Consider the following 25,342-nt stretch of genomic DNA (forward strand, 5'->3'; position numbering starts at 1 on the left):
TGATCCTGGAGGTGGTACCTGAAAAGAGTTTTGTATGCATGAAGTACTGTCTGATAGAGCTGCTGGAAGAAAAGATCCGAGGACTGGAGTTACAGGTGGAAACTCTGGCTGAGTTTCGAAGGGAGTTCGAGCAGATGATGGAGCAAAGACATGAGGAGGCTGAAGGGATAAGCTCAGACTTGCAGATGGAAGCAGGACCAAAGAATTCTGAGGGGAGACTGCTGGATGAGGAACGTGGACGGTGGAAGCATGTGACTAAGAGAACAAGGCAGAAGAAAAGACAGGCCAGTGAAGGAGAAATAGAGCTCAGGAACAGGTTTGCGGAGTTGGAAAATGAAGAAGGGGCACAGCAGGTGGTTGCTGAAGGTGAGAGGGTAAGGAAAAAGAGAAGAGCAGCTAGTCCTACAGGAAGAGGGGAGAGTCAATGGAGACAACACCAAATATGAGAACCAGAAGGATACAGGATGGATTGTGGAGTTTTGCAAGGGTGAATGGGAATCAAGAGGACTTGCAGCAAGTGGGATCAGGGGATAGACCGGAGAATCACACCGTCACCAGGAAAAGGCAGGTCTACGTGATTGGAGACTCCTTACTGAGAAGAATAGACAGGCTTGTAACTAGTGCTGATCGGGAGAATAGAAGGGTGTGCTGTCTTCCGGGTACTAAGATACAGGATGTGGACCTGAGGCTGAAAAGGATCCTAGCGGGAGCAGGGAAGAATCCGTTGATTGTCCTTCATGTGGGAACGAATGATATGGCTAGATACTCTCTGGAATGTATCAAGGGAGACTATGCCAGACTGGGGAAGACGCTTAAGGAAATCAAGGCTCAGGTGATCTTCAGTGGGATTCTGCCCGTTCCTAGAGAAAGGCAACAAAGGTGTAACAAGATTATGGCGATCAACAGATGGCTCAGGCAGTGGTGCTATAAGGAGGGCTTTGGGATGTACTGCCACTGGGAAGCATTCATGGACAGAGGACTGTTATCTCAGGATGGACTTCACCTGAGTAAGGAGGGAAATAGACTTCGAGAATGGAGGCTCGCCCAACTGATTAAGAGAGCTTTAAACTAGGAATCTGGGGGAGATGGTTAGGAGATGTCCAGGTAATATCCACGCCGGAATTTAACATTGAGAGGGAAGAAAACAAAGTAAGAGAGGATACAGCCGGGGGCAGAAGAATGGACATAAGGAGGAAGGAAGGAAGTGTAGATATCAATCTAATAAGTGATACTGATGGTAGAATGTCTGTGCCTAACCGTTCAGTGAAGCCAAATAGCAAAAATTAAGATGTCTATACACTAATGCGAGGAGCCTAGGTAACAAAATGGAGGAACTAGAGCTACTGGTGCAGGAAATGAAACCGAATATTATAGGGATAACAGAAATATGGTGGAATAGTAGTCATGACTGGAGTACAGGTATTGAAGGCTATGTGCTGTTTAGGAAAGATAGAAATATAGGCAAAGGTGGTGGAGTAGCACTGTATATCATTGATGAGGTAGACTGTAAAGAAATAAGAAGAGATGGAATGGATAAGACAGAGTCTGTCTGTTCAAAAATCACATTGAGAAAGAAAGTTACTAGAGCCTCCCCTGAGATAGTGCTTGGGGTGTGCTACAGACCGCCGGGATCTGATTTGGATATGGATAGAGACCTCTTTAATGTTTTTAATGAAGTGAACACTAATGGGAATTGTGTGATCATGGGAGACTTTAACTTCTCAGATATACACTGGAGGACAAGTGCTAGTAACAATAATAGGGCTCAGATTTTCTGGATATGATAGCTGATGGATTTCTTCACCAAGTAGTTGAAGAACCAACAAGAGAGGATGCCAATTTAGATTTGGTTTTGGTGAGTAGTGAGGACCTCATTGAAGAAATGGTTGTAGGGGACAGCCTTGGTTCAAGTGATCATGAGCTAATTCAGTTCAAACTAGATGGAAGGATAAACAAAAGTAGATCTGGGATTAGGGTTTTTTATTTCAAAAAGGCTAACTTTAAAGAATTAAGGAAATTAGTTAGGGAAGTGGATTGGGCTGAAGAACTTATGGATCTAAAGGCGGAGGAGGCCTGGAATTACTTCAAGTCAAAGTTGCAGAAACTATCAGAAGCCTGCATCCCAAGAAAAGAGGAAAAAATCATAGGCAGGAGTGGTAGACCAAGCTGGATGAGAAAGCATCTCAGAGAGGTGATTAAGAAAGAGCAGAAAGCCTACAAGGAGTGGAAGATGGGCAATCTTAGCAAGGAAAGCTACCTTATTGAGGTCAGAACATGTAGAGATGAAGTGAGAAAGGCTAAAAGGCATGTAGAGTTGGACCTTGCAAAGGGAATTAAAACCAATAGTAAAAGGTTCTATAGCCATATAAATAAGAAGAAAACAAAGAAAAAAGTGGGACTGCTAAACACTGAGGATAGAATGGAGGTTAAAGATAATCTAGGCATGGGCCAATATCTAAACAAATACTTTGCCTCAGTCTTTAATAAGGCTAATGAGGAGCTTAGGGAAAATGGAAGGATGACAAATGGGAATGAGGCTATGGAGGTAGATATTACCACATCCGAAGTAGAAGCCAAACTTGAACAGTTTAATGAGACTAAATCAGAGGGCCCATGTAATCTTCATCCAAGAATATTAAAGGAACTGGCACATTAAATTGGAAGTCCATTAGCAAGAATTTTTAATGAATCAGTAAACTCAGGGGTTGTACCGTATGACTGGAGAATTGCTAACATAGTTCCTATTTTTAAGAATGGGAAAAAAAGTAATCTGAGTAACTAAAGGCCTGTTAGTTTGACATCTGTAATATATAAGGTCTTGGAAAAAATTTTGAAGGAGAAAGTAGTTAAGGACATTGAGGTCAATGGTAATTGGGACAAAATGCAACATGGTTTTACAAAAGGTAGATTGTGCCAAACCAACTTGATCTCCTTCTTTGAGAAGGTAACAGATTTTTTAGACAAAGGAAATGCAGTGGTTCTAATTTACCTCGATTTCAGTAAGGCATTTGACGTGGTTCCACACAGGGAATTATTAGTTAAATTGGAAAAGATGGGGATCAGTATGAAAAATGGATAAGGAACTGGTTAAAGGGGAGACTACAATGGGTCATATTGAAAGGTGAACTGTTAGGCTGGAAAGAGGTTACTAGAGGAGTTCCTCAAGGATCAGTTTTGGGACCAGTCTTATTTAACCTTTTTATTACTGACCTTGGCACAAAAAGCCGAAATGTACTGATAAAGTTTGCGGATGACACAAAGCTGGGAGGTATTGCTAACACAGAGAAGGACCGGGATATCATACAGGAAGTTCTGAATGACCTTGTAAACTGAAGTAAAAGTAATAGGATGAAATTTAATAGTGAAAAGTGCAAGGTCATGCATTTAGGGATTAATAACAAGAATTTTAGTTGTATTTTGGGGACACATCAGTTGGAAGTAACAGAGGAGGAGAAGGACCTCGAAGTATTGGTTGATCACAGGAGGACTATGAGCCACCAATGTGATATGGCTGTTGAAATAGCTAATGAAGTTTTAGAATGCATCAGGCAAGGTATTTCCAGCAAAGATAAGGAGGTGTTAGTATCGTTGTACAAGGCGCTGGTGAGACCTCATCTGGAATACTGTGTGCAGTTCTGGTCTCCAATGTTTAAGAAGGATGAATTCAAACTAGAACAGGTTCAGAGACGGGCTACTAGGATGATCCAAGGAATGGAACACCTGTCTTATGAAAGGAGACTCAAAGAGTTTGGCTTATTTAGCCTAACCAAAAGAAGGTTGAGGGAGGATATGATTGCTCTTTATAAATATATCAGAGGGATTAATATCAGGGAGGGAGAGGAATTATTTAAGCTTAGTTCCAGTGTGGACACAAGAACACATGGATATAAATTGGACAGTAGAACTATTAGACTGGAAATTAGACAAAGGTTTCTAACCATTAGGGGAGTGAAGTTCTGGAACAGCCTTCCAAGGGGAGTAGTGGGGGCAAAAGACATATCTCACTTTAAGACTAAGCTTGATAAGTTTATGGAGGGGATGGTATGATGGGATAGCCTAATTCTGGCAATGAATTTAGCAATTGATCATTGGTTATCAGCAGGTAAGTAGACCTAATGGTCTGTGATGGGATGTTAGATGGGTTGGGATCTGAATTACTATAGAGAATTCTTTCCTGGGAGCTGGCTGATGAGTCTTGCCCACATGCTCAAGGTTTAACTGATCGCCATATTTGGGGTCAGGAAGGAATTTTCCTCCAGGGCAGATTGGCAGAAACCCTGGAGGTTTTTCACCTTCCTCTGCAGCATGAGGCACGAATTACTTGCTGGAGGATTCTCTGCAGCTTGAGGTCTTCAAACCACAGTTTGAGGACTTCAGTAACTTAGACATAGGTTAGGGGTTTATCATAATGTCCCTTCTGACCTTAAAGTCTATGAGTCTATGTCCTTAATATGACATCCATGCAGCTAGCTCTGAGTCTGCTAACCCTTCTCTTTTCCTCCACTTTTAAGTTTAACTCCCTGTTTCCTATACATTCTTCTGCTTTTCTTTTCACATGGCCAAACCATCTATGCCTCAATTCCTTCAGCTTTTTTTTAACTGGTACCACCTTAACATTTCCCCTACTTCATTAGCTCCAAACATGGTCCATCCACAGAACTCCAAGTATCCATCTTTACATTTTAATTTCCATTATATTCAAGATCTGCTCCTGTCTGTTTTTCAGTGCCCAGAATTAGAGTTCTCTGAAAGTGCAGGCCTAATTAACATCTTGCAGATCTAACTTTTCTATTTGGTAGGTTTAGTGAAAATACAAATGCTCATATAAATAGGCATATAGTGCCCAATCCAGAAATAACTTTATTCCTATCAATATGTAGTACATATGAATAATTTTATTGAAATTAAGTGTGAGTACAGACTCCTAGCATGAGTGTGAATCTATCTGCAGGATGAGGATCATGCGTAATGTTGATTAGATTCAGTCCTGCAGGTGGTCTGTAAGTGAAAGTCTTGTTAGCCTCAGTTGGAGTTCTGAATGCAGACAGGCTGTAGGAATATGTCCATTTAGTCTAAACATTCAAGTGCATGCGGTATCATGTCTATAGAGAAGAAGAGATTCACAAAAACATAATAGGGAAATGAAGACGCCCACTCAGTGGAGACCTCATCTCTTTTTTCTTGTAGAATTTTCATAAAGTGAGGTTGATGGTTTGGTGAACCACTGTTGGGAGAGTGTTCTATGCATGTGCTGATGACATGAAGAAGAAACATAATTAGAAGGGGTAACTTCTTGTGACAGAGAGACTTTGAAGACCAAAAATGTAGTAATATTCAGATAAGGTTTGGATAAGAAAAAAGTATTCAGGTTTATGATAATTAATTATGACAGGTTATTTTGAAGAGATATTAAACATCATGTTTCAGAGATTAAGCCACATAACCCAGTCACTATCCCACATTAAACAGTTTTAAACAAGGTTCAGAGTTCAGTTTGCAGAGACCTCAGTCTGTTTAGTACCTTGGCAAACACACAAAAATCTTTTATTAAAGACAAGAAGGAAAAAAGCATGTGGCAAATTGCCAGTACTGTTATGCTGGGTCTTGCATTTTCTCTTATTTGGGGAAGGTTCAGGGCACTATTGCTTGCCTCTGAATCTATATTTTAATTACCTCACTATTGTCCTTGAGGAGGGGAATGGAGAGGAAGAGACCTGGGCCTGCCCTCTACTCCAGATCCCAACCCAAGGGCCCTGAGGTTTGTGGTGAACCACTTAGAACTAGTGGTTCTTTCCCCTGGGCTGCTTCCCTCTCCTGCCCGTCAGCTTCTGAAGGGGCTTCTTGCTGTCCTTCTACATAAGCCAGGTGCCCCTTACCTAGGGCTTTTTGGATATCTCAGCCCACCGCAGCACTCCTCCAAACTTTCCTTTTGGTCTCTCTTCAAAACTGTTCTCTGCTCCAACTCCTTCAAACTGCTCTCTACTCCAACCAAACCTTCCTGCTCCAACTCCCACACTGTCTGACTGAAGCAGGGGGTTTTTATCACTTGACTGACTGCTGGTGCTCTAATTGGCTTCAGGTACTCTAATTAATCTATAGCAAACCTTCCTCCCCTTGCAGGGAATAAGGCTCCCTGCTAACACTCTCCTGCTGCCCTCTGGCCATGCTGTATCACAAGCATTTGAACTGTAAAATATTAAATTGGGCTTTCATTTTAACAACATCTCTTCTTCCCTTTTTCTTGAGCTGGAGACAGTTTTTAAAAAACAATTATATAAGTTCATGGAGGATAGGTCATCAATGGCTATTAGTCCAGAAGGCCAGAGAGGCAACCCCCTGTTCTGGATGTCCCTAAACCTCTGACTGCCAAAAGCTGACACTGGATGACAGGGGATGGATCACTCAGTAATTATCTGTTCAGTTCATTCTCTTTGAAGAATCTGGCACTGGCCACTGTCAGAAACAGGGTACTGGGCTAGATAAATCTTTGCTCGGACCTGGAATGGTCTTTCATTTCTCCTTATGTTCTAACATGATAAGAGGTTGTTCCCTAGTCAATGGGAGATGCTGAGGAGTGGGGTGTGTTCCAAGCCCTGCTGCTGTCAAAGAGTTCAGTTCCCAGTGAGGGAGACGAATCTTTCTGTTTGTCATTCTCAGCTAGGAACCCTTTAACCCCACCTAAGGGTTTTTTTTTTACATGAACGTGGGGCTGGAGGAGGATGAAGAAGGAATTAGAAGGAGGAGACCGCTCATAACTTTTGTCCCAATGGTCAAGGTCGTCACCTGGGATGTGGTAGGGCCCCACATCAAGTGCCTGATAGACACAGGATTTAAAGACGGGATCTCTCCCCATCAACGTGGATGGCCTAACCACCAAGATACACTCATGTGGGTCTCTCTCTAACTCTCCTGTTCAAGCCTAAATTCCTTTGCCGATCTAGCCGTCCCTGGGGAGTAAACCCATTGGCTCCAATGATTATTATATTATCCTTATTAATTATCATTGAAAATCCTTGATATTTTAATAGGATAGAATAAGATAACTGATATTAAATGGAGTTTAAACAAATTAGTCAAAAAACAAAAGGACAGAGATTAATAGATGAAGAGATTATTTTTATAGAATTGGCCAGAATCTCAGCTGGCATAAATTGGCCATATCTCCCCTGAAGTCAGTGGGCCATATTAAAGAGATATGGACATAGAGGAAAGTAAGAAATGTGTGAATGACTCTACAGCCTGGTGCTCAGAGCATTCACTCTGGATTTAGGAGACCCAAGATCCTGTACTCTAGTGACTCTTTTGCAACTAGGAATCTGGCCTGCTGATGTCAATGGAGCCACACTCTTTCAGACCAACTGAGGTTTTGTGCCAACGTGTCGGTCAGTTACCTGAGCTGGGAATTTCCCAAACAAAAGTTATCCACAGTTCTATGTTCTCTGATGTAAACATATGTAATTTAATTTATTTAAGATCATCAACATTACTTGAAGCAACAGAGAGTCCTGTGGCACCTTTAAGACTAAAAGATGTATTGGATGAATACCCACAAAAGCTTATGCTCCAATACATCTGTTAGTCTTAAAGGTGCCACAGAACTCTGTTGCTTTTTACAGATCCAGACTAACACTGCTACCCCTCTGATACTTGAGAAACTTTACTTGAGAAACTTTAATTTTCCCAACATTTTCCTTAAAGCTGTTTTCACCTCCTTGTTTTTCAGGCTGTAGATGATGGGGTTTAACATGGGGATCAAGACACTGTACTGGATGGAGAATATTTCATCCAGCACCACAGAAGAGACTGACCTGGGTTTTGTGTACTGGAGAAAACCTGCCAGGTACAACAAGCCAACCACAATCAAGTGGGAGCTGCAGGTGGAGAAGGCTTTATGCCTGCCCTCCACAGAGCGTATCCACAGGACGGTGGAGATGATGTGAATGTAGGAGATCAGGGTAAGGAGGAAGGAGCTTGACCCAAATATCACAACAGAAGTAAGAAGCACCACTTGATTGGTGAGGGTGTCAGTGCAGGATCGTTGTAATAGAGGAGGGAGTTCACAGCTGAAATGGTTGATTTCATTGGGCCCACAGAAACACAACTTGGAGGCAAAAATAGTATTAAGCAAGGCATGGAAGAAGCCTATTGCCCATGCCCCACTCACCAGCTGAACACAGGTCCCTTTACTTATTCTCTCCACATAACGCAATGGGTCACAGATGGCAGCGTAGCGGTCGTAAGACATGGCTGAGAGAATGAAAGCTTCAGTAGCAGCTGAGAGGAGGATGAAGAATATCTGAGCAATGCAGCCATTGACCAAAATAGTTTTGTGCTCTGCTAGGAAGTTCCTCAGCACGTTAGGTATCGTGACCGAGGAATAGCAGATATCAACAAAGGATAAATGGAAGAGGAAGAAGTACGTAGGGGTGTGAAGGTGAGAATCAGCTCTTATCACCACCATGATCACTATGTTACCACTCAGAGTGATTAGGTAAATAACTAAAAACACTGAGAAGAGGAAAATCTGCATCTGTGGGTCACTGTAAATTCCCAGGAGAATAAATTCGGTTACTGTGGTTTGATTTTCCATTGATACTTTTTTCAGCAAAACTAGGACCTATGAGACAAATAAATAAATAAAATTAACTCAGATTATAAAAGTGAACTGAACTGTCATCTAGAGGTCATCTTTTCAGTAGGATGAATATAAAGAGAGCCCTGTTCTATCCCGTAAAATACATATGTTCTTTAAATAGACAGGATTTAGAAAACCAACAGCGATAATCTGGCTGGAATTTGTGTGTTCTACAATGACAAAATGCGCCAGATACACAATAGGACTTTGATCCCTAACTGCCACTTTAAGAACCTAAATCACAGAAGCTTGCCCCATAGGTATTCACAAAATCCCCACCCAGCTGGGACTATGGGGCAGACTGATGCTGGCCTTGCTTAGGCTCTCCTGTTGAATCTGTTCCACTGTGATTAAATAATGAAAGAAGCATTGGAGAAAGGGGATTGGATACTGGATCTCCTGGATGCAGGGTGAGGGCCCTAGCCACCAGTCATTCGCTTGCTTGCGGTTTCTCTCTGGTCTAATAACTCTTTAATCTGTCCCTTTAACATCAGCAGAGAGACAGCTGTTTTTACTCCAGTTGGGTATCTGGCCCCTTTACTCCAGTGGAGCTATGGCTGAGTCACACCCATTGAATCTGGGATCTGACCAATTCGATAAGTTACTCTCTCTCTATTACATTTTGCAATTTTTGTAGAGCAGAGGTTTTTGGCTTTTTTTTCATTGGTGGACCCACCATAGGTGCAGACCCTTTTGAAAATCTTAAATGTGAATGTGGTCTACGAACCGGCAGGGGTCTGTGGACCACAAGTTAAAAACCACTGTTGTAGAGTATTTTATATCTATAGTATATTATTGTATTCATCCCTATTAAAATATCTAGGATTTCTACAACAATAACAACAATAATAATAATTAATTAAAAAACCATGAAAATTAGAAATGCCGGTTTGGACATAGGCTGGCACCTAATCAAATACAAGCAAATTGATAAATATTACAAATGCCATAAAGTGGACTCACAAGAGCTTAGCTGTATGACAGGCTCCTCCAAAGCCAAGGTGTGTGTGTGGAAGTGGGTAACCCCAGGTTGATATAATACAACTGTCCAAACAATTCAAGAAACCCAGAGATCATTTTCAGCCAAAGAGTGAAAAGGAATCTTAGATCACTTCTTGGTTTGCACTTAGGTTGGATTTTGGCAAAACCGGAGGACATGAATGCACCAAGACTTGCACTAAGGTTTGGTTTATTTTGGCAGGAGGGATAGCTCAGTGGTTTGAGTATTGGTCTACTAAACCCCAAGCTGTGAGTTCAATCTTTTAGGGGGCTACTTAGGAATCTGTGGCAAAAATTGGTCCTGCTAGTGAAGGCAGGGGGCTGGATTCAATGAGCTTTCAAGGACCCTTCCACTTCTAGGAGATTGGTATATCTCCAGTTATTTTTATTTATTTTATTATTATTATTATTATTATTATTATTTCTCAAAACCAGAAGAGAGAGGCTGGAGGACATGAATGCACCAAGATTTGAAGAAGAGAAATGTCAACATCGAGAAAGAAATGACTGAGCATAGACTCACTGGACAACTTAGAGGTTAATAGAAAAGAGCAGTTATTTATGCAAATAGAGCCTGAAAGCCTGAAAAGGGAGATTAGTCATGTTGACCCACATGCAAACATTTTGGTAGAGCAATCACGCAGGATCAACAGTAGTGTGGCACATTGCCGGGGATCACAAGTGGAATCAAGGGGATAAGTAAAAATTTGACATCCAAACCAGCAGCCAGTGTCTTAAAAAAGAAACAAGAAGACAAGATTGCAAAGTATGAAGAACACTTCCACAAAGTAGATTGATTATTGAAACATAGAACACAGATGACCCCAGCGATTATTGGAATACTTCGAGTGATCCCTAAGGGTCTGAATGAGCAGCTGAGGAACATTTGAGATGTGCAAGACATCATGGTCAGTGACTTCCAGCAGACAGAGCTCTCAGACACTACGAGAATGTCATGGAAAGTCAAAGGAAAATGAGAGCTTTTGATCATCTAAAATATAGGAATTGTGCAGAGGGTTTAACAAAACTCCTGACTACCCAAACCTACAGACTCAGTGCACAAAGGATTTATTGGTGACTTATGGGGATACATTTTAGACAGTAACTTTACCCTTTTTATGCTTAAAGATCTTATATATTGTGAAAGCTCATGATAATGATCATAATAAATGAACACTCTCTAGGCACACTAACATGATTTTAGAAATAGGGGTCTGAGTGTAAGTTAATGAGAGTTTTGTTCCTAAGTCACTTAAACTCTACCCAATGGGACTTTTGACTCAGGATCCTGCACATCTGAATATCAGGCTTTTCCTACATAAGAGAATCTCTCCTGCCCTAATGGAATTGACATTGATTTGTAGTTGAAATGGGAACGAAGCCAATGTTCTGTCCAAGTTCATATCTATGTTTATCCCATATGTATCCCAGAGCAAAGAGATTGTTTTTTCATCTTTTCCAAACTATCAGCTAATCACACAAATGCCCAAACAAAGAGATGGACGAAAGATGTAACAAAGGCACTGTGCACAGTGAAACCAAAAGCTTATTGTCTTCTCTAGAGAATGCCCTGCCCCTAATCTACTCACCCCCCAAACACACAGACTCCAGAAGTAGAAAGTACTGTTATCTGGCACCAGCTCAATTCAGTTTTCTCAGTGCTGCCTTGAGAAACACAGAAAGAGAGAGTAAGAAAGAGAGAGAGAGAGAGATGGCTGGACTGCCAGTCATGACCCCTACGCTGCAACTGACTCTGTGTGAGCAGACTGCTGCATTCAAGCAGAAATCAAAGGGACTCTGCAGAGAGACCCACCCCTAGATAAGGATTAGGGGCAGAACTTGGTCCTTTGAAATTAAAAGGAATATAAAAGATTACAGTGAATAAAAACATGAATCAACTCACCTGCCTTTTAATGTAGATCTTAAAGATGGTGTGATCATTCTGACCTGTGATTTTCTCTTGTTGTTTTCTCAGTCTATCTACCAACTTATTGATTTGTCTGTCTAATCTCTCTCTTTGCCTATGGAAAACAGCATTTAAGATGTCAAATATTTTTTTACGAGGATCAGTGAGACCCTTCAAGTGTTATCAGTGGGAGTGGAACAAAGACCCTTTCCTTAGCAGACTCCCCCTGGAGCAAGATCCCTGAAGTTCACTCTCTGTGACAAGCTACCGAGAACGCTGCGTTGGGTCAGCCCTTAAAAAACGGTGTATAGTTCATAAGAATGAGGGTACTGAGGCTTAGATTATGAAAAGAGCCCAAGTGATTTAGGTTTCCAATCTCAGGGACAGTCAATTAAAAAGGCATGTATTTAGGCTCAGATTCTCTAAAGCAGGCTAAAGGTTAGACATCCAAATAGCAAATCATTTAATCTCCTTAGACTCCTTTGAAGATGATAGCCATAATGTGAAATTCCACAAGAGGGTAGGGGAGGTGAAAGCATGGGAGTAGGCCAGCCATCCTTAAACATCACCAATAGATGGATACACAGGTTAAAGAATGAGAAAGGAGCAAATAGACTGTAAAATGGCAGGAAAGAATAGGAGATGAGACAAAAGAAAAGCTATATTGTATAGAACTGGGCAAAAATTTTACTGACAAACAGCTGATTCACCAAAAATGCTCTTTTAATTGACCTGATACATTTGTAAATTGGAAACAAGTTTACCAAATAGTTTCATCAGAGCCAAAGGGGAAAAAAAGGCTAAATTCACAAAGAGGCACAGGGAACCTCATTGACTTGCAGTACCTTTAACACATTGGTTAGGGGACTCATCACCTGACACCTGGGAGACACTCATTCATGACCCACCTCTTTCTGTTGTGGTGCAGAGATTTGAAGCTTGGTTTCCCATCTCTTAGGAAAGTGCTTTAATCTCTAGGCTAGATTGAGGCAGGGCTTTCTCAGTGTCTCCTCTTGAATCTGTTCACTTTGTATAAATCAGCAACACAAGAAAATACATTTGCACACTAGGATTTGTAAATCTGTATTTTGCACCTAACAACAAAAACAGCACACTGAGACCCATGCCCCTCAAGCCCTGGGTTGCCTCGCCTAAATCAGGGTCTGCATTTGCATTCCCTTCCCCCTCCCACCCACCCAAAAAATGTTCTTTGATATCCACTTCACTCGCATTGTCCCCAATGGTCTTTTGAACCTCGTGATAGCTCCCAGAGATTGCATTATTCAGGATTTCCTCCTAAAGAATTTCCATGCAATTTTACAACATTTGCATTTTTAATTCAATAAACTCCAAGCATGTTAAATTTAATTCAGTAAGGTTTTTCCAAGATATTACTGGATATTGTCTTTTCTGTCACAACGACAATCTTGCAATATAGTGTCTGAATCTTTGGCTGCACTTACCCAACTCAAATCTTCTTCCAGCCTTCTTCCCATTTATACAGATTTTGTCTTCAAGTTCTTCTTATCTATTCTAATCTGTCGTGTATATATTTCTTCTGAAACCAAGAAGTTAACCAAATCCTTTACTATGACATCCATCCATCTAATTTTGGGTCTTCCAACACCTCTCTTATCCTCCACTTCTAAATTTAATTCCTTCTTTCCTATATGTTCTCATGATTTTCTTTTTGCACAGCCAAACCATCTAAACCTGAATTCCCTCAGCTTTTTAAAGTAATTGGTACCACCTTCCCACTTCCCCTACTTTGTTTGTTCTGAACATGGTCCATCCTTGTAACTCCAACCACCCATCTTAAATTTTTCATTTCCCCTGTGTTCAAGATTTCTTCCTTTCTCTTCTTCAATGCTCAGAATTCAGAGCTCTGGAAAAATGAAAATTAATTTACCATCTTGTAAACCTTACTTTTTCAATCCGGTTGGCTTGGTGAATACTCAAATGCTCATATAAATATTCATATAGTGACCAATCCTGCAAAAGGGCTACTCCAGTGCATAGGATGAACACATGAATAATCATATTCCAGTTAAGTGTGACTATGGACCATTACCATGATTCTGAATCTGTCTGCAGGACTTGGATCACACACAATATTGACTGAGCTCAATCCTTCTGGAAGTCAAAAAGAGGAAGTCTTGTTAGCCTCCGTTGGAGATCTGAATGCAGACAGGCTGTAGGGATATGACCATTTAGTCTAAATACTCAAGTGTATTCTATATCATGTCTATAGAGAAGAAGAGATGCACATAAGCATAAGAGATGAATGAAAAAGACCATTAAACCAAGTTATACTTTCTTTCTATAGGATTTACATAAGGTGAAGGTGTTTGTTTGGTGAACCACTGTTGAGAGGGTGTCACTATTGTGACACATAATTAAAATGTGCAACTCATTGCTCCTGGGAGACGTAGAGACCAGAAATGTAGGAAGAATCAGAATGGGATTGCAGAAGGAAAATAGCCAGAACTATCATAATTCTTTATGATAAGATTTTTGGTAGGGATATTAAATATCAAACTTCAGGTTTTAAATCAAACTCTAATAATTAGAGACTCTGCTTTGGTAACAGATTATCCCACATCTGTGTACTGACAGGTTTCTGAGTCTTCCTCTGAAAAACTGGTTCTGGTCACAGCCAGAAAGAGGAATCTAGACGAGATGCCAGGTCTGACTCAATATGGTAATTCTTATGTTCCCACAACACAGACAATGGCAGTACAAGAAGAGAGCTATTTTCTTCTGCAGCTTCCTTTACCCAAAGATCTCAAAGGATTTCACATGCATCACTATATGGTCTATTAATTTAGATGAAATATATGGTCCCAATGAGAGGAAACAAAAGGGAAAGAGGGAGGCGTAGCTCAGTGGTTTGAGCATTGACCTGTTAAACCCTGCTCTGTGAGTTCAATCCATCAGGGAATCATTTAGGGATCTAGGGCAAAATAACTTGTCAGGGAGAGTACTTAGTCCTGTTGCAAAGGCACAACACTGGAATCTGTGACCTTGTAAGGTCCCTTCAAGTTCTACATTTCTATGATTCTACAAAAGTTACCCAATCACTGTCTAACACTGAAAAATATTAAACAAGCTTCAGAATTTGGTATACATAGAGCTCTGCCTACTTGTTACCATGGCAAACACACCGTTAAACATCTTTTTTAGCTTTTATTAAAGACAGAAAAGAAGGTGAAAAAAATAGTCTTTGAAAAGGAAAGAGTTAAATAAGGCTTATATTTTAACAACTTCCATCATTCCTCTCCATTTTAGCTGAAACACTTTTAGATAGCATTGAGGATGATAATAACTGTTATTTTGGGGAAAAGAGAAGTTAGTAGAGCTATCTCTGCTGTTCTTGTAAAGTCTGATACCATTTCCTAGAGGACAAAACAACAGAAACACACACACAAGAGGAGAGAAAGGAAAAGCAAAGAAAGAAAACACAGCTTCAGTCTCTGGGGTTGACTCTTATTTGCCACCTCACAGCCGGAGAGACACAGGCATGGCCCACAGTCTTTTTAGCCACTCAGAGATATGGCAAGCTTGTACCAGCTCCAGCTGTTTAGGGCATTACCTTCAGTGGCCTGTTTCTGGTCACAGGCTCACAGCAGTGCTGCAAAGTATATAGCCTTGTCCTGCTAAGCCAGACTCTCATTAGAGAGAAGGGAAAAGGGGAGGGATAGGAAAGAGAAGAAATAAAGTGGAGAAGGAAAAGGAGAAGAGGCAAAGGGGAGGAGCGAGAGAAAGTCTCACATCTCAAGTGGTATTTGGGATTTAACTAAAGGCAGTGATGGTGTCATCTTCCTCCATCTCTCTGGACCAGTCTGGTCAGGACATCTCTCAGGATTAGGATGAAGAAATTCTAGGGTCCCAGGAAACGGTGGGGATGTCAGCCATGATGGTGACGCTCACTCCAGTAGCCAACTTTTCTACCCAAAATCTCTTTCTTTAAGAACCTCTAATGGGACTGATGAGTGCAGTCGCCCATCCTCTCATTACTTTGCTCACCCATTAGGCCTGGTTTGATACACTGATTTTGGTTCACTGATTCTTCTGCCTCTCACTGCCTTATTTATGAGGCATGATCTTAGCATACTTTGTGAGTTCTATCAGGGAACCTTTTCCTTTGGACTAATTCAGTCTCTCTTTCTCCTTCCCTTTAGAGACCAACCTGTGCCTCCAGAGCAACATGAGGCTCTTCAGAAGTTAATATGCTGCTTCTTGCATAGGCATTGATTCCAGGGCTGCAGCTACAGGTGCCAACTTTCCAATGTGCTGGGGGGTGGTCACTGCTCAATCCCTGGCTATGCCCCCACTCCCCTCCTCCTGCCTCCTCCCCTGAGCCTACTATGCCCTCACTCCTCCCTCTCCCCCTCACTCACTGAGCCTCTTTCATGCCATGAAACAGCTGATTGGGAGATGCGGGGAGGCGCTGATCGGGGGAGCTGCCGGTGGGTGGGAGGCGCTGGGAGTGGGGACAGGGGAGCTAATGGGGGTGTTGCTGATGTATTACTGTGACTCTTTGGCAATGGACATTGGTAAATTCTGGCTCCTTCTCATGCTCAGGTTGGCCACCCCTGTTTTTTTCTTTTTCCATCACCATTTGCTATTAGAGGTTACTGTGACATCTGATGAACTGTAACATACTTTTCACAGTTGAGCTCATAATGAGAGTAAGTTTGTAGGCCAAATTATTACAACATGTATTAAACTCTGCAGTCCATCTGTGAAGTTCTTTTCCCCAAATTACAGAAGGTTATTACCATCAATCGTCCATTAAGCTGTAACAAAATACTAGTCTCGGTGCTTAAAATGAAATTAAAGAATGTCTATGATCCAGAGAGATTAAATATAATAGACTGAGACACTGAAGAAACCACTTCTTTATATTTATATATAAATAAATACATTTGGCCTGTGTGATATAAGAGGTCAGACTAGGGGATCACAGTGGTCCCTTCTGGCCTTTGAACTATGAAATTAGTTCCTTGTTATGTTTGGCAGTGTACAAATATTAGAGATGATACAGAAATTTCCATCACCCAGGAATCTCTGTATTTTGATATTTTGTTTACTCCCAACAGGGTCCAAAAAGATGAAATGTCAAAATTTTATGAGATGAAAAATTCTAAAAGGTTTAGATGCAGAAATGTCTAAACATTTCATCTTTAAATTTGATTGTAACAAAATATTTCCTCTTCAAGTGTCCATTTCTAATGAAAACTTTCATATTGAATTAATACTTTAATTTACAATGACCTTGAAAGAACTCATTTTAACGTCAATTTAAGTGAAAATGTCTATTCAAAATGAAAATTTTAATTTCAAATAGACATTTTGAAACAAAATTTCATTTCATTTTGAGACATCAAATTGAAATGGAATGCCCCCCCCCCGCCCCAAGGAAAAAAAATATGTTTCTTCAGAATTCAGATTTTCCCATAGAAAATTTCTATCTTGACGAAACAACACTTTCAAATTTTATTTTCCAAACATAGGTAAAACTTTTGACCAGAACTAACACATATAGAAATTGTCATTACTCCTGTTCTAAAGAAATTACAGTCCAACAGAGTGACACCTTGCAAAAGCAGGAGGTGAGAGTAGCTATATCATGTTATTTTCTATCAATGAGTTGGTTGCAAAAGTGGTGAATTTTGATGAGAAAGAGAGACATGATTTTTTTTTTAGTAAAAGTATTCCCATTTTCAACCAGCTCTATTAATTTTTGGTGAAGAATGTGAAAGAAGAAATTCTCCCTGTGAAACCAGTAGGAGAGGGTGGTATCTTTCTTAATGGGGACAGTGAGTGCATTCTGTTAGTCCTAGGCTGAGATGGAAAGAGATATGGGACTACCAGCAGATATATGGATGATCATATGATCCAAGGCAGAAACATGGATGGAAGAGATCAGGCTTCAATATCTTCCTCTCCACCGACGTTCTGACTGACCTTGGGCATGTCACTAGGACTACGATTTTCGCATTCAATAGGAGTATGGCACCTAACTTGCCTAACCTCTTTTGAAAATCCCAGCCTGCTGGTTGGCTCTTCATTTACCTGAGATGATATCTCTGTAAGTCCAACTTTGACAAAAGGTGGATTCTGAATCATAACTTTATTTGCCAAGGCAAGGTCCTCAGCTGACATATATTGGTGTAGCCCTGTTTCTTTCAGTGGAGTTATGTTGCTTTCCACCAACTGTGATGCTGCATCTAAGGGTGAATTTCACTGGAGTGCATAGTGCCAGCACCACTTCCTATTATGTTTAGGATTTAAGTGGAAACTTGATGATACACTGGTCTTTCCAACTGAATGGTGAGGGAAATCTGAGGTATGTAAAATCAATTTAGAATATGGACACTATGAGCCAGATTCCCAGTTCATGTAAATCCATCTAGTTCCATTGATGTAATGGTGCTATGTCAATTTACATCCAGAGTTAGATTCACAAAGGGACGTAGCTGTTCTAATGCTGAGCATTGCAGTGGATAATTTTTAGGTTATTTTTGTCATCATTTGGTTCTCAGAGCCTGAGTTGGGCAGCCAGGCTCACTACACAGTAAAAGTGGAGACATAGACACCTAAGAATGGGATTTAAAAAAAGCCAAAATGACAGATGGTTCCTTAACCAATGGGAAAGGCCAAGCAGAGGGTTGTGTTCTAAATACTGCAGCTATCACAGGAGTTCAGTCTCTGTCTCCTCTGAGGGAAGACACCTCCTTCACCTTGGAATTCTCAGCTTGGAAGCCTCTAACCTCAAGTAAGGTGGCAAGAAACCATGGCAAGAGAGGGGAGAGAAGAAGAAGGAATTAGGTGAAGAGAACCCCTCAAATTGTATCCTAGCAGTTAGGGATGTAGGAGACCGTCTTCAAATGCCTAATGAGAAGAAAGATTTTAAAAAGGGATCTGCTTCCTCCCATGTGGGTGCCCTCACCACTGTGATATGGGATACCTGATATGTGTCCTTATCAATCTCGCCTAATAGAGCTTTACTTTCTTTGTGTGATCACACTCATTATTAATTATTGATATAATTGGAGACAGAGACATTAATAGGGATGAATCTTATAAGATGTTATTGATATTAAATAGGGTTTTCAACAAAATACTCTAGAAGAACTACAGAATGCAATAGACACAGCTGTTTTTTTCATAGAACTGGCCATATCCTCAAGTGGTACAAATTGGCCATAGCTGTATTAAAGAAAGAAAGAAAGAAAGAAAGAAAATGCACATGAATGTCTCTAGATTCTGGTGCTTCTAGCATGCAACCTACATGGAGACCCAGGATCCTGTCCCCCTTGCTCCAGTGTCTCTTCTATGCAATGGGGATGTGGCCTGCTGAGTTTAATGGAACCACACTGATTAAGAGCAGCTGAAGCTTTGGCCCAAAGCGTCAGATACCTGAGCTAAGACTCTCCAAAACAGACGTTATCCACAGTTCAATTCCATTTTATTTTATTTTATTTTATTTTAAAAAAATCGACACTACTTGAGAAATTTGAATTTCTGAAACTTTTTGTCTATAGCTGTTTTCACCTCCTTGTTTTTCAGGCTGTAGATGATGGGGTTTAACATGGGGGTCAAGATGCTGTACTGGATGCAGAACATTTCACCCAGAACCACAGAGGAGACCAAGCTGAGTTTTGTGTACTGGAGAAAACCAGTCAGGTAGAATAAGCCAACTACAATCAGGCGATAGCTGCAGGTGGAGAAGGCTTTACGCCAGCCCTCCACAGATTGTATCCTCAGGATGGTGGAGATGATGTGAATGTAGGAGATCAGGGTAAGGAGGAAGGAGCTTGATCCAAATATCAGAACAGAAGTAAGAAGCACCATTTGACTGGCGAGGGTCTCAGTGCAGGCCAGTTGTAACAGAGGAGGGAGCTCACAGCTGAAATGGTTGATTTGATTGGGCCCACAGAAATGCAACTTGAAGGTAAAAACAGTGTTAAGAAGGGCATGGAAGAAACTTATGGCCCATGCCCCACTCACCAGCTGAACACAGATCCCTTTGCTCATTCTCTCCATGTAACACAATGGGTCACAGATGGCAACATAGCGGTCATAAGCCATCACTGAGAGAATAAAAATTTCAGTAGTAGCCAGCTGCAAAATGAAGAACATCTGTGCAATGCAGCTATTGACAGAAATAGATTTATGCTTTCTAGGAAATGCACCAACATCTTAGGTACAGTGGAATAGCAGATATCAAAGAAGGATAAATGAGACAGGGAGAAATACATTGGGATGTGAAGGTGAGGATCAGCCCTTATCACCAGCATGATCATCATGTTTGCCAAAAGTATGATTAGGTCGACAACTAAAAACACCAAGAAGAGGGAAATTTGCATCTGTGGGTCATTGGAAAGTCCCAGGAGAATAAATTCAGTCACTTCAGTTTGATTTCCCATGGATCCTTACTCAGGAAAATTGACCTGTCAGACAAAATAAAATAAAATTAACACACAAATAAATTGAAATAGCCTATGGAGATCATCTGATCAGTAGGATGAATGTAAAGAGGCCCACTACATCCTACAAAATGTGTGTTTAAAATAGGCAAAAATAGGCTAGATACAGAAAAGGACTTTGGCACCAAACTACTCCTTTAATTCCCTAAATCCCAGGATAAGGCCCCACTGGTACTCACAGAAATACTGTTCAGCTGTGATATTGGGATAGGTGGACATAGTGCTCCCTCATTCTCTCCTGCTGAAGCTGTTCCACTGTGGTTAAATAATAAAAAAAGCTTTGGAGCAGAGGGACTGGATACTCAACCTCCTGCATCTGGAGGGGAATGCCCTAACCACCAGGATATAGAGTCACCCTTGCTGTCTCTCTCTAGCCTAATATCTCTTTCATCTGTCCCATTAACTTCAATAGAGCTACAGCTGATTTACAGCAGCAGGACATTTGGCCCATTGATGCCTATGGAGCTATGGCTGATGCACATCAACATGGGATCTGTCCAATTCTATAAATACTCTACAAAAACTACAGAATGTGGTATCTTTAGTATCTTATTGGATTGATCCCTATTAAAATTTCTAGAAGAGGAAAAAACCTCTGAGGCTAGAAATTTTGGGTTTCCACCCAACAGGGTATATAGCCTGTCAACCCAAACCAGTATGGAGAATATGGCATTCATACTAATTATCAATTACCTCTTAAGTGGTCCTCAGAAGACCATATCTGGATGACAGCCTCCTCCTCAGGAGAGTGTTTTGTGTGGAGGTGGGCAACCTCATGTATCATACAACTGTCCAAACAACCAGAGATCATTTCTGATAACAAAGTGAAAAATATTTGTCTTATAAACCAGGAAGTGATCTGCGATTGTCTTTTAGCAAAACCAGAAGAGAGAGCCTGGAGCACAGAAAATGCTCCAACACTGGAAGGAGAGAAACGACAACACCGAGAAAGAAATGACCGAGCATAGACTCATTACACAACTGAGAGCTTTATTCCAAAGAGAAGAATTTACACAAATGAAGATTGAAAGCCTGAAAACAGAGATTAGTCATGTAGAACTATGTACAAACTCTTTGGTGGGAGCAGTGACATAGGATAAACAGAAAGCAGAAATGGAAGAAAATTGGAGGACAAATATGAGTGAAAGAGCTCCTGAAGAAAGTACAGAAAATATGAAGGATTTGTTGATTGAGATCAGGTAGAGTGTAAAAGACATTGAGCACCAGCACTACCAACTGAAATTTGTAGACTATCACGCACTGGATGATATAATGCAAGTACTTAATGAAGTGCTCAAGGAAACTGGAGAAAAAACCTTCAAGGGTTAACCAGTATAATTATATAATTTATGCTACAGTAATAGTGGGTTTAACATCAAGCCATCTGAACATATGAACCATTGGAAAACTTCCTATGTTCAAGAACCTCCATGGAAATGAAGATTAAAACAGAAAAGTGTGCTTTTTCTTTGAGATACCAGCCTATTGGATGAATATTAGAAAAAACATTTGAAAAGAAAAGAACAGCAGCCTTGGAGATTAAATATCAGCTGAACAAAAGGATGTGAGAGTTATGAAGGAACAATCTAAAGAGCAGCTGATCGCTAAGTGTCATGTACTTGAAAGATTTCAGCACAAAGTTATAAGTATCGAGAGAACAGCCGCTTCACCAGAAACCCTAAGAAAGTCTTTCATCTGATTGATGGGAAAAAACAAACAAAAACAAAAAATGGAACAGGCAAAATTAGAGAGACAATAAATGATGATGAAGAGTTTCACTGCTTCTGGAAGGAAATCTGGTCTGAGACTGTGCAACGTAAGCAGAGAGAGAACCGGATTAGAAATGAAAGAAAAAGTTTACAAAACACAACACAGAGAAATACACAGAAAGACCAAAGGAAGAAATGAGGTACTGAGATAAATGAAAAATTGGAAATCACCTGGACCAGATGGGATTCCTGGATTCTGGCTGAAATGCCTTACAACACTCCATGATTGTTTATTTCAACAACTTAATAAATGTTTGAAGAATGGATTTCCAAGATGGATGGTGGCAGGGGGAAAGAAAGAAAGAAAGAAAGAAAGAAAGAAAGAAAGAAAGAAAGAAAGAAAGAAAGAAGTAGTGATCCTATGAATTATAGACTGACCACATGTTTACCAACTATAAGGAAACTTCTAACAATAATTCTGGGAAAGACGATCTGGATAGTGCTAGCTCACAATGGAATGCTGGTTCCTGAGCAAAAAGGCAGCACTGTAAACATGAAAAGAACAAAAGGTCACCTTTGGCTAAACAGGAGGACCACAGAAGATTGAAAACAAAGGAAATCTACCCACACAATGACTAACTTTTTTCTACCAGAGAGCATCCAACAGTGTCTCACGATCAAAGATCACTGAGACACTGAAAATGTCCAAAGTTCATCCACAGATCATTTCCTTTCTGCAGCAATCTATGTTTAACTGGAGCACTAGACTCTACCTGGAAGGGACTCATTGATGAAGTTCAAATTAGAAGAGAAATCTTTCAAGGGGATTCCTTAGCAACAGTGCTGTTTGTGGTAACCAAGCTGCCACTAACATGGATGCTTGTTGAGATAACCACAATTTACCATATCAGGAAAGAGCAACAACCAGTTAACAATTTGTTAGACATGAGCAATCTGAAACTACATGAACAGTCACAAAAAGGAGCTACAGAGATTGATGATATGTGGAAAAGTTTGGTGAAGCTATAAAGCTACGTGTTGGCTTGGCTAACTGTGTGTCAGCATTTGCAAAAGTGGCCAGACTGGTACAATCTGATAACATATAAGCTAATGAAGGAACTATCCAGGATATCTCAGCATGACCTGTACAAATAGCTTGGAATCAGGGAACTCTCAGGGCTACAAAATAAGAAATTGAAAGAAAAAGTGAGGAAAGAATATTACAGATGTACAAGAACTACTCTATGGACAAAACTGAAGTCTAAGAATGTGATCTGAGTCATTAATATGTGGGGGGATTCCAGTAGCACAGAATATTGCTGGAGTGATCAAGTGGAATCAAGTGGAGAAGAAAAAATATGACATCCAAAGAAGACAGACAGCTGCCAGTGATGCATAGATTATTAGATAGCAATCAAGTCATGGACAGGATGTACATCCCATGATGTGATGAAGGAAAACCTCTGCTATCTGTGGAGGAAGCAATTGATAATGAAGACTATAATATCAAAATATATGAGGAGTTAACCAGAATAAAGATCATCCGATCATGATAACAAGCAATGACTGAGCTGCATCCAAGCCCAAGAAAGCATGAAAGAAAGGAGAAAGCAAACTGCCAAAAAAGATTTGAAAGGTTTACACAGAGATCAATGCACGGACAGTGGTGGAGAGAGATCAGACATATTGGTGATAGAAGATTGACAAACTCATGACATGTAGAGGAATCCCTCAAAAAAAGAGGCAGAGCCTCATTATGAGTGGATAAGAAAAATGCTTACAGGGTTTAATTATGTAAGAAGTAAAGTTCTCCGACAACCGCTCCCTGAGCCGCAGAATGTGTTCTAAAAAAGAAGAGATGGTGGAGCATGTGTTTAGCAACTGCTAGAGCCTATCTGGGAGAGAATATATGAACAGATACTCCTAATTTGCCAAGAGTCTGCACTGGAGCCTCTGTACAAATCCATACTTGCCACAAACTCTGCTATGACGAACACCAAGCTGAAAGCACCCTAGAGAATGAGGATGGTAAGATTTATGGGATCTGGCAATTGTCACAGACTGAAAGGTTCAGTCAGACAGGCCAGACATAGTTATAGAAAAGCACAGCAAACAAGCCCATGTCAATTGACTTTCCTGTGCCGGCAGAGAAACAAACAAACAAAAAACATCAAGGAGAGAGGATGGTGAAGTATGAAGAATGCTGCCTTGAAGGGGAGCAATTATAGAAAACTAGAACAAACACAATCCTAGCAGTTATTAGAGCTAGGAGTAAAACATGACAGGACTGCAAGACATCATGGTCAGTGACTTCCAGCAGACACTTCTCTTAGGTACTGTGAGAATGTGAAGGAAAGTCCAAGGAGAATGAATGAATTTGAGCACCTGAAATACAGGAATTCTGTCAAGGGTTTAACAAGACTCCTGACTACGCAAACCTACAGAATCCGGTCAGCCAGTATTTATAAGTGACACATGGGGATACATTTTAGACAGCAGCTTCCTCCTTTTGACTCAGTGTCCTGCAAGTCTGAATATCAGGCTGCTCATACATAAAAGAATCTGTCCTGCCCTCTTGGAAGTGAATGGTTATTTTGACATTGATTTTTAGTGGAAATGGGAATGAAGCCAGTGTTCTATCCAACGCCAAATTGATGTTTAAACTCAGATGTCTGCCAGAGAGAAAATAAATCTTTTCCCCATTATCAGCTCATCAGACAAATGCCCAAACAAAGAGATCTTGTACTAGAGCCTGAATGTCACAGGCAGATTCTGTGCAAAGTGAACTCCAGAGCTAAGCGTCATCTCCAGAGAATGCCCTGCCCCCAACCTCACCACTCCCAAACACAAACCCTACTTCTAAGATGCACCAACTGATCTAATTTGTCTCATTGCTGTTGAGAGAGAGATGGTATGTCTACACTACGGGATTATTCTGATTTTACATAAACCAGTTTTATAAAACAGATTGTATAAAGTCGAGTGCATGCAGCCACACTAAGCACATTAATTCGACGGTGTGCGTCCATGGTCCGAGGCTAGTGTCAATTTCTGGAGCGTTGCACTGTGGATAGCTATCCCGTAGCTATCCCATAGCTCCCGCAGTCTCCCCCGCCCCTTAGAATTCTGGGTTGAGAACCTAGTGCCTGATGGGGCAAAAATCATTGTCAAGGGTGGTTCTGGATACAGCCTCATCCCTCCCTTCGTGAAAGAAGCAGACAACCATTTTGCGCCTTTTTTCCTGGGTGAACTGTGCAAACGCCATAGCACAGCAAGCATGGACCCTGCTCAGATCAATACCGCAATAGTGGACGTTGTAAACACCTCGCACATTATCGTGCAGTCTATGCTGAACTGGGACCTGCAAAGCCAGGCGAGGAGGACGTGGCGGCTACGGCAGAGCAGCGACGAGAGTGATGAGGATATGGAAACAGAATTCTCTCAAACCGCGGGCCCCTGCGTTTTGGAGATCCTACTGGTAATGGGGCAGGTTCTAGCCATTGAACGCCGATTTTGGGCCAGGGAAACAAGCACAGACTGGTGGGACTGCATAGTTTTGCAGGTGTGGGACGATTCCCAGTGGCTGTGAAACTTTTGC

General features: G+C 40.9%; 1 protein-coding gene and 1 pseudogene across 1 annotated transcript in view; both read right to left on the reverse strand.

Annotated features, from left to right (window-relative positions):
* Positions 1-7,657: 7,657 nt before the first annotated feature.
* The window catches only part of LOC127032146 (olfactory receptor 1009-like), a 64,457-nt gene continuing 46,772 nt past the window's right edge, over positions 7,658-25,342 (reverse strand). Inside the window, exon 3 of the mRNA XM_050919161.1 lies at positions 7,658-7,833. Within this exon, the coding sequence (XP_050775118.1) occupies positions 7,658-7,833 (176 nt within the window). The remainder of the gene's footprint in view (positions 7,834-25,342) is intronic.
* Positions 19,050-19,975, reverse strand: LOC127032561 (olfactory receptor 5V1-like; annotated as a pseudogene).

The sequence above is a fragment of the Gopherus flavomarginatus genome, chromosome 12, assembly GCF_025201925.1.
Source record: "Gopherus flavomarginatus isolate rGopFla2 chromosome 12, rGopFla2.mat.asm, whole genome shotgun sequence".
Taxonomy (NCBI): domain Eukaryota; kingdom Metazoa; phylum Chordata; order Testudines; family Testudinidae; genus Gopherus; species Gopherus flavomarginatus.